This window comes from Zootermopsis nevadensis, unplaced genomic scaffold (assembly GCF_977971745.1).
Source record: "Zootermopsis nevadensis isolate Lab colony 2312 unplaced genomic scaffold, Znev_1.0 Znev_ptg000008l, whole genome shotgun sequence".
Classification (NCBI taxonomy): domain Eukaryota; kingdom Metazoa; phylum Arthropoda; class Insecta; order Blattodea; family Termopsidae; genus Zootermopsis; species Zootermopsis nevadensis.
In genome coordinates, this window is record NW_028259140.1 from 387,053 (window position 1) to 404,698 (window position 17,646).

Consider the following 17,646-nt stretch of genomic DNA (forward strand, 5'->3'; position numbering starts at 1 on the left):
GTTTGAGCGAGGCATTGACTTCGGTGGCTTTTCTTTTGCTCGCGTTGCTTCGAGTGGTTGCAGGAACAAGAGAAGAAAGCCTCGAGATTAACAGAGAGGGACGCCAACACACACGAAGAATTAAATCGTCGCTCGTGGACGCGGACGAGAGAAGGGAGCAGGCTGATAAGCTGCTCGTAGCGTAGCAGAGCAGCTGCGTAATTTACCGTCGTTCGAAAGATGTTTAGCCTTCCGTGACAGGCCAGTAAGTGACTAGACAGCTTCTGGTTTTCGCCAAGTACTTAACGCACCCGGAGCCTTGCGTTTCGTCCACCACCCGGTGCTTAAAGCAGGGGCAGGGCTTTGGCATTGCCACGTATCGATCCCATAGCCCAAGAGTCTTCTTGGCAAGAAACGTTTAAACTTACGTGATTCCATTAATTAAGGTACATGTTCTTCCAGTCTGTCTTATTCTGTGTTTTTTATTTATTCGATAGTGCAGTGAAGCCTGTCTATAACGGAACCCGAAAGGGGGTTATGTTTTCTCGTTGTAGGAAGGTTTCCGTTTAATACGGCACTTTTTTCGGACTCTAAAGTTTAGCGTAACCGTTCGCTGTTTTATTGGGGCTCGTGGCTGTTGAATTAAGACGTTCTGTCCATAAAACGATGTACTGAGGTAATTTTACAACGCTGACGTGATGAAATGCGATCGGTGGCAACTTGTGCCATCAGAAATTAACGAGTTCTCGGTCTTCGTCATTACACTTAGTTCCAGTTACCCTGCAGCCAGTGTCTTGTTATGGCGTTGTTTGTGTGTTAACTTTTTTTATACTAATTTCTGTCACTTTTTATTGTAAGTGGTTGTAAAATACGCCTTCGTATTGCGTCTATCTTGACCGTTACATCTGGTTGCCAGGGACGCGGCGAGAACGCGGGACATCCCAATTACACGCCTGCTCTATGTATCTCATTACCCGTGATTACAACTAGCAGCAAATTAGCCACGCGTTTCCTGACGACGAAGATGGACGTCTTCCTCGTTGTATCGCCGTGTAGTCTGGTGGAAGATTACGGACGTTTCGGAGGTCCTTGCTGCCTCCATCACAAGTCGTTGATAACCTTCTGCCAGACTACGCGGCGCTGCCACTCAGAAGACTTCCATCCTCGGAGTAACAGCAGTGGGCTTAGTGACGATCTTCACGTGCGACCACGCCAATGGCTCGGCCTGAATCTGGTCCGCGGAGGTGCGCAAACAGGATCAGTTAACTGGTCTTTATAATGGAATCGCGTTGTTTTTTGGGGGGTGGGAGCTAACTTAGTAGACATTCAGTTGGCTTCGACGTCACAGGTTAAAACGTGCTTGTGCGAATCCCGGAACCGTCAGCTGAGGGCCCGGGGGGGGGGGGGGGGGAGAGAAAGAGAACAGAATGCGTCATGCAACACTTTAAATGACTGCAATTTGCTGTGTTGGCCCCATTTGCATAGCCGCATGCCCAGTGCGCTATGGCACGAGTTATCAGCTGCTCCGTCCGTCTGTCCGTTCTTAAGTTTGACACGCGCGTCGTCCACACCTCTGCCTGCCTAATCTCTGACTTGCGGGACGTCGCGGTCAGGAAATGCGAAGGGCCTCTTTGCTTTGTACTTCATTGACTCCTTGCTCACAGGAACCCCCCCCCCCCTCGTACATTGAAGGGGGGAAGTTCAGTCATTTTCTGTAAGCTCAGTTTCAATATCTTTATCCCATCTGTTCTTAGGTCTCCCTAGTGGCATGTGGTTTTCCATTGAGAGTTCTCTATTGCGTGCTGTGTGCTACGTGTCTTGTTAATCTTGTCTTCGTTTTGGCATTCGTAATACCTAGAGAAGAATTGTGCCACGCTTTACCCAGATGTTCTACTCGGCACTGCGTTCTGAAGATATCTGTTCCGGGATCCACCAGAAATTATAAACTAATAATGGTCGTGCTCTCTGCAGCTGTTCAAACTGCCTGACAGCTGTGTGTGACCGAGAGAGACCTTGTCAGCTGTTTCGGTTACCCATTTGCTAAGAAAGGGTTTGTTCAGAATCTTTTGTTACTCACGCGCTGAAACTGCGACTCATGGAAGTGGGTTGCCCGTTTGTACACGCCCTAAGTGTTTTGTGCGTAAGTGAAATTGCAATGTGGAGGTAAGGACCTTCGCCGGACCAAATTAGTTAATGAATGTCTGTCTGTCTTTTTTGCGGTGTGCATCGGCCAGATGATAATTCTCAGACGTACTTTGCCTGATCTGCAAGAAGTCGGTTCTTCGTGTAGCACTGATTAGCTTAGAGCAGAGGGTTCTGTGTTCGATGTTTCCGCTGCAGATGGCCTCTAGCGTTCCCTCGCGACGTGAATCTCAAGTCGGGCCATTTCTTGACAGTCTCACCTCCTGATGGAGCCCTGCCCCATGTGTCCCCTTGGACCGTGACGCAGACTGCTCTTTTGAGGCTGGGGTTCAGCCAGTCACGAACTCGAACCTAAGACTCTCTGTACAGAAGGCCGCCATGCCCTCATTACGAATCGAGGTGACGCAACGTCGACTCAGGTCAAAGTACAGACCTTTGACCCTGATGCGTCTTCTGCCTTCGAATTACAGCGAATGCGTTGACATTTAACGTCACTTCTGTTGCCAAATGCTCCGACAGCAAAACCTGTTCATGCGGCCTATTAAGAACACGATTTTCCTTTTCGTCTCAGGCAACTTCGCGCTCAACACTGGTAGTAGAAGCCCGCGTATTTATGATCTGAATAATATGCGGCCGACACTGCACTGGTGGCTTTTCGTAATTTTTCCGCTCCTCTATTTTAGTTTTCTGCAAATGCCTGTTGCCTGCACGTGTATGTAGCTGGACAACAGTAACGAGTCGAGCAAAGGTGTACTCCGCCAGGAGTGTGAGTCGAAACAGAGCATTGCTGAACCCGCTGCTGACTTAGTTCTGCCACGTCTGGTGTCAATTCCAGTTTGGTTATTACCGACACAAAAGTGTCCCTAAGGTGAATCGGAAGGGTGGTCGGTGTCACGAGGCGAATGAACAGCTCCGGTCGTTAGAGGCGGGTTTACGGTGTTGCTTCAGACATCAGCTTTATTACAAGCTGACTTGAGACGTGTGTTTAAGCCAGGCGCCAGCATTTCGCGCGTACATCACATGGGTGGCACTGGACAGCGCCGTTAGCTTGCAACTTCAATAGAAGGCCGAGGTATTCTGAGGCACAGCTGTGTTCGCTTTAAGCAACCCCCCCCCCCCTCCATTATCGGCGGTCTTTAGAGTTTGTATGTACCTAATAATACGATCTAGTTTTCTCTGCGTGTATTTATATAAATCGTCTCGAACTGTTAATTATATGCAGCGTTCACAAGTTACTGACTCCGTCTGTTAAGAACACAGAAGAGCGTGTTTGTGGTTCTTTGTCACAGCTCATTTAGCAGTGACTCGTAATGCAGTGAAGTAATAAACTTCTTATTCTGATTTACAGTGCAAGGTAAGTTATGTTGAATAATTCTTAGTTGCAATGTTGACTTAATGTTGCAAGTGCGAAGGAGGGTGTTTATACCAGACAGAGACGAAGCGGGAAACGGGCGAGACCGTGGTTTGTACAGCTCGCCAAATGCTCCCGGGCACTTTGGATTTGCTCGGGCGGAAACAAGAAATTTTTGTGGAGTAATCTCATGCACATGCGCTCATCGTGTTCCTATTAGGTATTCGCCGTACCTCCAATAAACACTGGAGTATAGGAAACACAGGAAAGGGCTTACGCAATGGAGACCAGACATTATCAGTCTAATGTTGTGTTATCTATGCAAGATGACGGCGTTTTGGTCCGTCTGCACTGATGCTGGGTCTTTGCTTTGTCCAGCACGTCCTGCCCTGTCGTGATCCGCGAACGCCCTACGTGAAGTAATGACTCACCACCCATGACAACGTTTGTGTGTGTGTGTGTGTGAACATGGCGCCAGCTGAATGCTTCCTGCAAGAATGACCTAAGTCGGGCCTTCTTTCCTTCAGATCTGTGTCATTTTCTTCTCATTTGGTTTTGCCCTTCTCCGCTATTCTCTTTCGTTCGTCCGTTTTGTATTTGCTTCCTTGACTGCGCTCCGACCGGTCAGTCATCAGCTGCGATGTATTGCGAAGTCCGAAAAGCAGTCTGTGATACTCGGAGCTCTGGAATGTCCCTGCCGGTCATAAAATCGATATCTTGGTTTTACTGCTCGGCGGTGCACTCGGTTGCACCGAGGTCGACTGCAACCGCTTCTTGTATCGGAGAAGCTGTGCTCCGCAACGACCCGAGGGCAAGGCCTCAGATCGGTGACTGAGCACCCCTAGAAAGTAGGATGGTGGATGCAGCTGAGCGACCGTCAGTTTCTGAAGGACTTGGCTGCATGGGGTCAGTGCGCTTAGTCAATAAAAGTGCGACAGGATGACCATTAAGCTTGACAGACGTTGTTTGTTGCCGTGGAAACAAGTCATTACAAAGTGACGTTTTTATCAAAATCTGGTTAAGTGCCGCGTCAGACCGAAGGCGTTCAAAAGAAGTCGCTGACGTTTCGCCACGGAAACAGAGTTTGACGTTTCACTAATTGCTGTTTAGACGAAACCGCGAGAGGAGGAACTTTAAAACAAGTTTTCCTCAGAATCTCCTGAAATGCAGTCGGTGACTTTTTTACAAGACAATGGCTACGTGTTAGTCACTTTATATACATTATCTGGTTGTAAGCCGCGTAATCCTCGTGCACCGCCCAGAACACAGACAGCAGTTTAATGCTGGTTGAAGTTCGTGGGCGCTGGATGACAAATCCTCCTCTTCAGTAAAATGATTTAATGGTGGGAAGTGTCCAAACATCGGCGCTAAAATAAAGAGTCAGTGTTCTTAATCATTCTCCGTACCGTTCGTTCTTTAAGTGGGCGATGACTGCGTGTTTAATCGCCCATTCTCTTCTACAGCTCTTTAATTGCCTGTGGGCGTGAGGGTTTCTCGCCAAACATTTTGTAAGCATTCTTTGCTTTGCCATGTCTGAATGGGTCTCAGACAGAGCAGTTGCGTTATGCAGTGACGTAAACGCGGGCATCTGAGGCGAGGTCCGACACGTGCCGGACATTTTCTTCGGAATGCGTTTACTTCCTCGGATAATGAACGCCCTCTCATAAAAACCGCAGAACGTGGTCTGTTTCGATAAGACATTCGCTGTCCCAGCCAGAATTCGAACCTGTAGCTCTCGGTCCTGTCAGACGCAGGCGGATTTGGCCTACCACCCGGCCCTTCGTCCGTGTTCCCTGCGCTTGGTTGGTTGGGGGGGGGGGCTCCAGGCACGTCTACGTCTCCCTGGATGCGCACGGGAGGACTACGGACGTGTCTAGGGCTGAACCCCGTTGGCATTGCTTTATAATGGGCACGTCAGACGACGGCCATTAGATTCGGCTTCGTGCGTTTGGGCTGGATCCTAGAACATCAGCATACATTAGCCACAATCTCCCCATCTTCTGTTCAGACTCTGCTGTACTATTGAGACATGTTTCACATTCATCGTGAACCTCTCTCTGTCGTCAAGCTGCGTCGAGTTTCTTTTCCGTGTAAGGCCAGCGGTTCGCCGGATAACGAGCAGTTTCTCTCCTTCGATGACTTGGCCCACGTCACTTGATGGTTCTTACTCTTTTAAGATGCATCAGACGGAATCGCGGTGTTTCCTGAACACATTTAAGGCGGTTATAGACTTATTTTTTCCAGACTCTGTTCTTGGTAACTGCATATACCACATACCACACACAAATCAGTACCTAATTATGCATTTTGCCCAGTGTTTATCTGTGCGTTTCGTAGATTCTAGCGGTGAACAGTGATCATTTCCTAAAAAGCACTGGTCACTTTTCTCGTTGTCATGGCGACGCGTGGTTTTCTCTGCGGTTAGACTGGATTACTAAATATTATTCTGCAGTAGGCCAGCGACTTTCTTATACGTTGCATAGCAGAATCTTGTCTGTTATTACCGCATTACGTGCAAGCTTTATACTACAACACCGCAGACAGCGGTTTGACCAATGACGAATGACTGTTGCGAGTGGAAGCCTACCTGCTGGGCGGAGCCCACCGTAGACAAAAAAGACGAGGGACACTTGACTGGTAGGTGAAGAAAGCAGCCATGCTAACCTGCAGACATTGGAGTATAAAAGTCACTGGCTGATATTTTTACCTGCACAACTTTCTAGTTCAACTTTGCAAGCCTAGAGGCTACTGTCTCGTGCGGCAACAGATAACGACTTTCGATTTCGCCCCTTCATAATTAAATTCTGTCGAAAATAGCTTTTAATGTCATCCTGGCAGTGTAAATAAAAATAAGGCCCGTGTTCCTACAGGAAGTGTGGAATATTTCTGCAATACAGAAGTGAACTAGGACAAATATTACAGTTTTCACATTTACATAGTAATTAGGTCTGTTTATGTCTTGGCAGTCCGTGTTCCAATGGAGACGGGCGAATTCAATTTTGGTTGATATCTGCGAAGTAAACGGACTGTGGGGGATGTGCATTTGAGTCATCAGAATCGATACATCATGCAGACCACACGTGTAGGTCTCATCACGACCTGGAACGTTGATTTGATGTTTTATTCCACGTAAGAATGTTACCTCGATGGGTCAGTTTTAGAAGTTTGGTGACGTTCATTGGCATTTTTTGTAAAGTAGGGCTTTGTAATTGCACAGGAAACAAAGCTTAAATTCGCTCTACAAATGCCAAGTTTTATCTAAATCAGAGGTGAAACAAATCCCTGACATGCGGTCACTTTATATGCTTTGTTCAAAGACAATAACGAAAGGGGAACAATTGAGCAGACGTTCCGATTAATTTTGTTGTTAATGAGGGTGGGAAGATCATCAAATTGCCGTGCCAGGTAGGCAACTTCTCCGCCACGCGAGTATAACGGGTGGGTATGCTTCGTGCGTGCAGGCTGTATTGTTATTGTCAACGGAACGTACCGAGATCTGTTTACGGTGCAACTGTACCGTGCTTTGGAGAGATTCAGTCTCTGGAACGTTCCCGTGCATCGAACGGGTGATCTAAGACTCCGGGCTCAAGTTGCCGGACCCCTTATCCGCAAGTCATACCGAGGGTCAGGGCTTCGTGCAGGGAGTCCGATGTCCTCGCGTGCAGAAACGTGGGGAATCTTTCCGAAGGAAAAAGACAGAACTCGGGGGATTAGCTAGACGCAAGACTGGACGGAAGGCTCTGAGACAAAGATAACTGATAGACAGAGAAAGGAGCAAACAGAATAAAGTTGTGAAGGAGAATTTGTAATTCTCACTCCACTGTCTTTCTCCGTCGAGTGAGTAACCGGGCGGATAGCCGACGAGGGATGCCCCTGCACCTTGGGAGTTGGGTGGGCGGGGGTGGGGGGGGGGGGACTGCACGTCACCGTGAAACAAAAACAGCGCGTTACAAAATGTTACACACAGCCTCGGATTTGGACGACCTGAGCAACGGGAAATGGACGTGATGAAATTCGGAACTAGGAATGGATCGCTTAGAAGACTTAGGTGTACATTGGAGGATAATATTAAAACCGGTCCTAAAATGTGCATTGTGAGGGTGTGGATAAAATTAATCAGATTCGATGGCGATGGAATTTATATAATAAGAAAAACTCCTTGGAATCTGACATATACAGGCCGCTGACGGTCGGATATATATTACCGTGTTCATGTCGATAGGGGAGTAAGTGGTGTCTGGGTTGTTCGTTGTGGTTATGTTGGTACAACCGTGGCGGTTGTCATTACCTGCTCAGCTGTGCAGATGATGGACGCCAGTCCGAGTTTCCGAACTGGCGACCACTCCTTATTCATTCGACCTTTGACATCTTGAAACCGTCATTAAATTGGCAATACTTTATTGCCCACGCGCTGTGAATGAATGATAGAAGACACTTCTTGGGGGGAGGGGGAATATCATATTTAAATCTCTTAGCGGAAGAACTGCTCAAGCGCGTGTTACCAAAATAAAGCGTCAAACAGCTCGACACGTTACTGTAATGTTGTACGATGCACATCGCAAGTAAATGCTTGGAAAAGGGGGAGGAATGTTTGTTTCACAGATCTGCGTCGAAGTAGAAGTAAGGTCATAAGGGTCAGAGTTATATCGCGCTATTGAATTAGGGACCTTCCAGTAACAGCAGCGAGATTTGAACCGGCCTGTGTCCGAAATACATGTCATCCGCTGGGTCCACGTGGGGTGCCTGTCACTTGAAATTGGCCAGGAACAGTTACCGGTGAGCGTAAGACATCGGCGTGTTTCCTTCCCTCACAGATTTCCCGATTTTGCATTCAGGAAGTTCGGTCTTCTTCAGAAGCATGCACCTTCGTAATCACCTCTTCTGTGCTCAAAGCGCGAGGTTCAGCCGAAGACAGGTTACTGAACCTCAACAAAGGAAGGCTGCTGCCAGGCGAACAGACTGGAGCACGTCATCAAACGTGAACTGAAGAATGTACTCCGCTTCTGAGTACAGTTTCCATTTCCGGCACTACTTCGCTATATGTGACTGTGGGTACAGCTGATTTGCCTTCGCGTTGTCTTATTCTGAACAGCGCAAAATTTTGTGTGGATTTGCGCCGATTCGTCGTCTACGGTGCGATTACTATCTCCATTATTAATAGGCATCCACAGGAGTAGAATTCAGTCTGCACAGTGTAAAATCTGTGAGCACTTCGTGAGAGTCTGAATAACGAGGTTCAAAACGTAGAACAACTGGACATGTTCGTCGTCGCCTTTGCCCTGACCACCCAGAAAAGTCGTGCACTGTGAGACCCGTATCACACTGTTGCGCGCACAGACTGTGGTCACGAGACTTTGACCTGCAATGTCACCATTGCTGACGTCACAAACCTTGCTGATCCACTGGTTCAGTAATTTCAAAAATGTGTAGAACAGAGGTGGCAGCACAGGGCCGATTCTGACGACGCGTGGTAACGGTGGTACTTATTTTCGCGTCCCTTTGATTACCCCCCCGCCGCCCCATTTTGAACGTACATTTTGAACGTGTCTTGTAAGTTCTTTCCATTCCTGCTTGAACGATCTTTCGCCTTGTTCTGGGCCCCTCCCATTCGTCTGAAAACCTCGTTCATCGATGGTTCTGTTGTGAAGGGCACAAATGTACTTAAGATATCTGCAAATTCTACGGTTCCTTCGAGGTTCTTAAGCTGAATGCGAATCTTCGCGTTGATATTTCGAGTCTGGTGTCGAAGTTTCGGGCAGAACTGGCGAATTAAAAACAAAAAAAGGGCACGTTGCATCATTCGGCCTCAAATACTGAGGAAAACCACGGCAAAAACCAATCAGGAAATCTGTTCGCGGAGTGGCATTCGGACGGGGCACGTTCTGAATACAAGGCAGGCGTGTTAGTGAACTGTTCTTTGGAACACCCTTTCACGGAAGTTAATTTGTCGCCATCCGCAGGTTACTTAAGGAAGATTTATACCTCGCGAGGCCTGTCGGGGTCTTCTATCTCACTGCCGGCCCCACAAAGCTAATGCTGACGCTGACGGTGGTTGGTTTTAAAATCTTGTCACTGTCAAGTGATTACATCGGGTATGTTAAGTAGACTGGCTTGTCCCTCCCGGGAGGGGGGGGGTCCACAAGTGCGTTTAATATCCTCGCAGACCGTACGACAGGTTATTTTTAAATGGACGATTAGGAGCACTTTTGTTTTTGTGCGGAAGATTCTCTTTTAAAACTCTTACAGAGAAGCCATTCCATTATATTCGGTGTTGTGATAAGTAATGAGATGGGCTGGACATAATGTACGCATGGAATATCTGGCAGTGTTGCTTGCGAAACGTCGAAGGTTAAGCCACCTGGGAATAATATATCTAGCCGTGACGTGGATTTTCCGTTCTCTGACAATCGACCCTTCAACTTATATCCTGCACCGTAGAGTGAGTGACGTGGATTTTTGACAGGGAAGGTTTGGAGATGCGGACTGAATTTAGCTGACTCGGGATTGTGTCCAGTGGCGAGTCGGTTGATTGCTTGGAAAACTGCAGTACCAGGACACTGCGCCACAGAGTGGAACAGACAGCTTAGTCCAATTTATATTAGGGATGAAGAACTGAGGAGAACCACGAAATACTCGGTTGAAACAAACGGTTGCCCGATCTAGGTTCGAACCGACTACCTCTTCAGTACCGTCTTCTGTTCCATGTCAGGGAACAGGAAGGAGACACCTGTCTCTATTCTGATGTTGAAGGACTTGAGAGCCTTTGAATTCTGCGGTGACAGTGGCGGGAGAAGGGACGAAAGGAGGGGAAAGTAGCGGACTAACGAGCTCTGTGGTTCCTATCCTGAGCCAATGCAATCTTGTTCGCGCCACCATTTTTATGAGATCCATTTTAATAGTATCTTCCCCTACATATCTTGGGTACTCGTAGCAGGTGTAATGGCAACTGCCGGCCAGACGTCGGCGACAGGCGACATTTTTATCACAACTGTGCATTAAAATAACAAGAAAAAGAGTCAGAAAAGTAATTATAACGTCTTGATGTCATGGAAGCCGGGACAGCACGCTGTTGCCACATTTACTGCCACGTGAGAGTCGGTCGGCGCCTCGTTCACTGCCGAGCGAAAGCAGCCCAGAGGTCACAAGTCGTTCGCTGTTTGCCTCTTGCTTGAGGCTCTGCGATTCTGAGATGCAGGCCGGTGCAGACATTCAGTTAGCAGCTTCGTGAGGTAAAGCAGAAATAGTGCAAGATTTTTGGGTCGAAAACCTTGTGTGATTCAATGTGTTGAAGAATGATGCACAGCCTGTTAAGTTTGAAGAAGAAGGAAGACGAACATGCATGTTGAGCACGCAAGGATCGATGTTACAGCATTTTCTGGAGTGACTGAGAAAATCACGAATCCCCGCGCTAGACCGTCTACTCGAATCCGAAAAACTGCGATGGACCTCGAAGGCGTCAAGCAGGTGGGCGTATGGCGTGATAGTGTGAACTGAGCTCGAGTTACGATGTCGCGCGCGAGAGTGTGTGAAGTGCTCGACCACTCAACACCAAGGCCTCCCCCTCCCTCCCTTTTTTTTTTTAAAAAAAAACTTGCATTTCAAATTGAAACTTAATGAATAGATACTTCAAGTCAGGTCAGTGCCAAGGAAGAAAGTGATAAACGGCTCTGCGAGTCAGTGTGAAGTGTGCTTTAACGCACTGCGTCCATAAAAAATGGATGGTTCGTCCAACATCGTCAGTGCGTGGTGAGTGGTCTGTGCGCTTGAGGCAGTGGGCAATTCAGGAAACGGTTCTGAACGCGATGTGATTTGGCGCTGAATAAGTAATTGAAGAATAACAGGGAATCGACATTGATTGGTCGCCTTTCGAAACGGTGAGTAATTCGAGGAACGCTGTTTGCATGCTTGTCCGAAAACACGAAACGTGTGACCAGCTTCGAATGGCTGCTTATTAAAGTAGCGATAACTGCTAATTTGTCTTGGAAGAGCGCGGGTCGCGGTTGGTGGGGGGGGGGGGTTATGACAGGGGAATTATCTCGGACGGTCGGTGCGTTCGGCCTACGCGTAGAACCGCTCCAGCCAGGAACCAGCACAGCGAAGTCTGCATCAAGAGTTGCCGAAACGTCCGGAAGGAGACGCAGATATGGGATGTAACGGTGACAGGTGTTGTTCATAAGGCCCAATGTTTGCTTCCGGTTTGTGTCAAGTAGGCATTGAAACGTGAAATTGTTTTCGCTTCGCACGGGCTAGAAACAAAGACGATGGAAACTGAGGGTAATGAATGCTGTATGTTATTTGACTTTGCAAAAAAGTAACTACTGAGCGAAATTTCGATGAAATTGGAGAAGACAGAGTTGTAGAAGGTTTTATCGGCATGCAGTGTTCGTCGAAACAACAAAAGAGTGCAATACGCCATAAAACATGGACGGGACAGACTTTGGACTTGAAACAGACCAATAAGGTGACCGTAATTAGATCCACACGAGTGAGGACTTCACAGCCTCCCATCACTGCTCTGCTGTGTTTGTGAATCTAATTGTCGCACCCTGTGCTGTATCAGCTATGGCTAAATATCCTGTAGATTTCGCAGGCCGCCATCTTCTTTTACGTTACACGTAAATGTGGCCAAACATAAGAGGCTAACTTTCCAAGGCTCTGTGCACTTCGCTCTTTTGCTGGGGAGTTGTCCTTCATATCCCGGAATGTGAATAATCTGTACTACTAATTAAATCTACCGAAGACAGATTTGTACATAAGGGAATATCTGTAGTTGTGAGGAGCTCGTAGCAGAGGAGACTCGCTCCAAAACCATTCCGTCAGAGAGGATAATAATTAGTTCCTCGCTCACTCATTCACTAACCTAATTATTAACACCGCGCGGGCTGCCTCACCCTGCCTGTGAAGTGTCGATAATAGGATCTGAGCGAGAGAGGGCCTGTTGTTGGGGAACGGTGGGACTACAGCGAGGGAGACCCCCTGACCCGGGGGTCATGCCCTCCTGAGAACATGTGTGTATCACACAACTCTTGGACAGATCCCGTATTGATCTAATCAGAGCAGTCATAAATTTGCCAGAGGAACTATGCCACTCAGTCTGTGGCGTTTGATAACTTTTCATACTGGCAAGATTCCACGACGTTGACGAGTGGACAAGAATTTCAGTATTGCTTACAGTAGGAAAAGCTCCGTTCTGATTCCGTTCGTGTTCAAAGTCTGTAGTCTAATGTAGGATATATCCTTTGAACCACAAGGACGATGGCGCAGTCCAGGGAACACGACGGGACGGGATAGGACAGGCCCAACCAGCTCCACGCAGCAGGGTCCTCGAGAAGCTGATGGTAGCTCAAATAGCGAAGAATTTCTGCTCTGTGGAACCCGGAGGTTCATCGCCGTGTTCACAAGAGCCCGCCACCGGTTCCTCTCCTGAGCCAGATGAATCCAGTCCATATCATCACGCTGCACTTATTTTAAGATACATTTTAATATCATCCTCCTTTCTAAGTCTTGGTCTTTTCTTCCGGAAAGGACTTTGAATGTATTTCTCGCCCCTGCCACCCGCAGTACACGCCCGCCCTGAAGCTCCCCATTACGTAGTTTTTCTGTGATGTTTGTGACTGAGAAAAAATGTAATTTTTGCCAGAAGCGAGCCAGCCAAGTCTGCGTTCCTCTTAAGCGCGGTTTTAAGCTGTTGTCAGTCTCAGGCGACAGCCGGCAGACGCCGTCACTTTTTCCCCGCCCGTGACAGGACAAAAGCGACGTCTCGCTGTCGTATGACGCGCGTTGCGGTGTGGACTACATTCTGGGGCGCAGTTTGCAGACAAGACGTGAAACCCCGCCCCTTCTGCACTCCATCCGCACGCGGTCCAGATAATTGCGCTGCGGCGTGAAAGTGTGCAAAGTAGATCGTTCTAGCGTGTTTGTCTTTTTGTTTCGTGCGCGCCATAAGACATGGGACAGCGCCCGCGGCTGTCTGTTTCGCTTATTAAACCCAGTAAATCACGCAGTCCGACTGTAACATTGATAGGGGGAGGGGGGGGGGTGCGCCGAGTAGGCGCTGTCTCGTCGCGGAAATTTCTCTTCGTGCAACTGATTTTTGGTTCCGTATAATATACAACTCGGCCTGCATGGATCAGAGTCCTTGAGAAGCTGACAGTCGCTTAGGCGAACACAAAATTATCTTCCTTTCATTTCCGTCCTCCGAGGTGTACATTGTCTCGAACTTGTTTTGAAACATTCATTCGTACTTCAGCTGTTTATCGACACTGTTTTCAGTTAACTCGAATTAGTCACCGAATTTGGTACGAGGCTGCCGTGGCCTGTTTTATCACTGTCCATTCACCTGCACACATTTCGCCTTGTCGAGCCGTCTGTGTGTTTGTCTGCACGCAGGCGCCTTGGCATTCTTATAGCCGCATCACAGTCACATTACTATGTAAGGACTGATGTGTGTTTTGCTGGAAATTTAATGAAAGCGGCGACAGGATGCGTCAACAGCATCCACGTTGATTCTTCGCAAGATGTCTAAGAACAAAAAACGTGGATGCGTCACGAAAAAATTTGATCTAAGCTGGAGTCGGAATACAGCAACGACGATGCGTCGCCGAAAATCGGAATGTCTCTTATTAATGGAACCAAGTCACGCAGATAAGAAGCACAGGCGCTCTTGGCAGCATTCCTTCCTTGTAAACTACTTGAAGACTTATTTCTTGTTCTTACTTAGCATCCGTCGCCCGCTCTCATCTCATCTTCGTATTACGTCAATATGCATTGCCCCGGTCTGCATTGTGGGTATCTCCCGACAGTCTGACTGCTCGAGGCTTAAGCCACTCGACGGGAATGGAAAACTGTCTTGTAATTTTCTTAGTGCTCCAAGACCGATCAAACGACGCTGAAGACCAAAATGTTGTCGTGTCTCGCAGTGCACTGAGTTCTAGGGTGCTGTGCGCGTTGTTCTGCGGTTTGCAATGAGAAAACCCGCCACTGGCGAAGACTGACTGCGACTGGTGACTGATTTCAGTCATGGTTGTTTGGTGAGTAGTGACTTCGAACGGTGGTCATTCAAAGCACGATGGATGATCGCAAAGAGCTTGGGGGGAGGGGAATTTTAAGAACATAAGAAGTTTCGAGGTGCGTATTTTTCCGACGTTCCTTCCCCGTTTTATTACGAACGTTTCCGTTAAGCAAACTCAGCGATTTCCCCCCCCCCCCCACAAGGAAAATCTGTAGCAGTTGCTTGTGGCGGCGTTTTTGACGAACGCGAAAACACACAAGTTGAAGGACTGAGAACATGACGTGAAGACACACTAATGTTGAGTTGGCTCAGGGCAGTGACCCGGGGTGGGCTTTGGTATTTGAGGCAAATTATCTTGCTCCCCACTCCCCAAGTGATGTAGCCCGTATTTTGAAATCGGAAATGTAGCTTCGTCCGACTCCTGTATTTCTAGTGTGAATGAAGCAATCAGCTCCACCCACGCTCTGGTGACACGGGTAGTTCGCGCGTAGCACGCGCGGGAGACGTGACAAACACTATAACTTACATACAAAAGGAAAAGGCTTTCTGTTTTCGTGTGACAAATGCACCAATACGGGCAGACTAACGTCTTCTTTCGTGCTTGCCCAATTACAAATTTTAATCGAAATCTGGAGACGGAATTGACCCGCCACTCATGTATCAGTGCAGAAAGGCACAAAAATATTCACCAAAATGTAAGCTGACTGTACACGGAGACCAAATAATGAGTCGTAGGCTGTGTCCACTTGGAGTGTGTGCACAGACATGCCCTGCTAAAACCTCTCATGGTTCCCCGCTTCGCTAATGCGAGCGAGCGAGCGAGCGACGAGTTGATCCCCTACCGTTCTGTTCAACTTGGTTACGTCCAAGTGGCGGGCCCATCATCGCCAGAGGACGCTTCACTTGCAGTGCAAGGCAAACACGTGAAGCGAAGCGGACAAGTTGAGTGAGCGGTTCTTCACTCTCCGCTGCGCCCGAACAGCCACCAGGGGTCGCGAGGGTATTTGTGCGTGTTCCTCGTGACCACCGATGATCGTACTCATGAGATGGACCGTGGAATTTGTTACAGTGTCGGGTGCATGTTCCAGAGGACCTCATATTTGGCTGGTCCAGAATTCCCCCGTCTTCCGTGTAGCCCGCGCCTTCCCCATCCAAATATTTGCTTACGTCTCCTGAGTAAGTGGTCTCTTTGTTTCCAATTCTTCTACTGAGATTTATCTCATGCGTGCTGCGTTTCCAACCCATCTCGTTATTCTGTTGATCTTTACGTAATTACACAGGCGATTAATTATTGTCAAGATGCACTTCTTATTCCAGCAGATGTCGTTTCGGGTTGTATCTGTGTCGAAAAGCTGAGTGTCTCTCAGCTGGTCATGAATCCCGAAGGTTAGTCATCGAATTCGTCCGAACAATTTGATGTCTTCGTGGCGTAATGTGGTAGTAACAACCCAGAGTGGAAGATCACCCCTTGTCGGCTCTCCGCGTCTGTTCATTCAGGATACTGGCAGCTGAACTCCATGTGTCTGTACCGCACTCTGAACAGCCAGCCCGTACGAAGCAGCGAGCATCTCGATAAGACGTAGTCGTTATCGATTTGCTCTGCGAATAAACAGTGTTTATTGCGCGTACAATATGCCTTTCCCATACCTAGCATTCCTAATTGATCATTGCTCCCAGGCTCTGACATTAAAGTACAGTCTTTGCTAGAAGTGTATGGGATTGCGCTCAACACGACTGCTCTTTAAGCCACGCCGGTGTGCATTTGAAAGGTTTTTTTTTAAAAGGATGAGTATTCCTGAGTTGCACGTAGCACGCATGTAAAATGTTCGTCTGAAGAGTCCACTTGGGAGTTTCTAGTGCCTGTCTCTGTGGCTCGAGGATTATGGCGTATTTACTCCGTTAGCAAATTTCGAGATTCGGAAGGAATCCCAGAGGATACGTGCTTTGCCTTCTACGTTCTCGTGAGCGTAACGGCACTGGAAATGACAAGATGGATGATGGTTTTCGGTGTGGCAGATGGACAGTGAGTTGTGTCGAGCTGTGTGATGCTGGTTGGTTTCAAGAGCCACTTCACTGTTACTTACTTTCAGTCCTTCCGACAAAGTTCACGATTCTCGACAAACCCAGTCACGTTAATTTATTTTAAGCACCAAGTGCGTCTGTGGGCGTATGTGAATACATGTTTATGTGAGAATAAATGTGTTGGTTAAACGTTGAAGGAATTCCTATAACACGGGCATGTTACGGCTTACATAAAGCCGTCAAGCTTTATCGAAGGGTTTAATTTGCTCGTTTGTGTAAATTCTTACGTCTTTGTAGTTTGGCACGAGCAATGACGACAGTTTTTTGTTTCTTGTTGCAGGTTACCACAGCTTGCCGTCTCAGCGAAGTTGTTGTGTCTCCTAATGGTAAGTCCGGACTTCATATTCTGGCCTGTCCCTTGTCCGGAACCAGATTAGAACTCGAGAGCTGCCCTCCTGTTGGGTTACGTGCACTGACGCGAAATAGAATGACATTCGGCCTGTAATCTTTGATTCATTTAAACTCGCTCTACCTCCGATATCGTTTATACTGTGTCAGATGGGTGGATGGTTATGAATAATGACTTGAGAGGAGCGTAGGTTGTAGAGGTCGTCGCCTGTCATTAGTCAGTAAGTCGTAATTTGTGTGGCGGGACTTCCGAAGGCCATGGAAAGTAGTCGATCTCTGGCCCCAGAATCGAAACCAAGTGCTTGTGAATATGTAGCAGAGAACGTAACCACCGTGTGAACCAGGTTCCAGGGTTCCACTAAAGGGTACCCGCGTTTGGAAGCGGCCTGTGTTCCCTGGGATCAGTCAAGTGACGTTCAGAAGCGCGAATCCAGTGGGCTACAGTCTCGCTCCCTCCAGCACAGTGGGGCATGATCGCTTAGCTACTGTAAGTTTCCATTCACCGTTAAGTAAACCAAATTGAAGAGTTATAGTATGACGTGTGATCGGATAGGGCGAGGCAGTAATATGAGTGTAAGTCTTAGGACTAAAATAATGGTTAGGAATTATCACGTACTGGAAAGACGAGAAGTGCACACAAAATTTAAATCTGACAGAAAGAGGCCGTTTGAACAACCTGGACGCAGATAGGGAATATTAGAATGTATCTAAGGGGGATGAGGTGTGATTGTGT

General features: G+C 47.9%; 1 protein-coding gene and 1 long non-coding RNA gene across 3 annotated transcripts in view; one reads left to right on the forward strand and one right to left on the reverse strand.

The window, feature by feature from the left end:
* Positions 1-17,646, forward strand: part of LOC110839630 (RNA/RNP complex-1-interacting phosphatase) — a 135,611-nt gene that overhangs the window by 111,731 nt on the left and 6,234 nt on the right. For both annotated transcript variants that reach the window (XM_087344773.1, XM_087344777.1), the window contains one exon: positions 16,846-16,891. In XM_087344773.1, the coding sequence (XP_087200899.1) occupies positions 16,846-16,891 (46 nt within the window). The remainder of the gene's footprint in view (positions 1-16,845; positions 16,892-17,646) is intronic.
* Positions 1-17,646, reverse strand: part of LOC110839688 (uncharacterized) — a 129,736-nt gene that overhangs the window by 56,455 nt on the left and 55,635 nt on the right. The gene's annotated exons all lie outside the window — the stretch shown is intronic.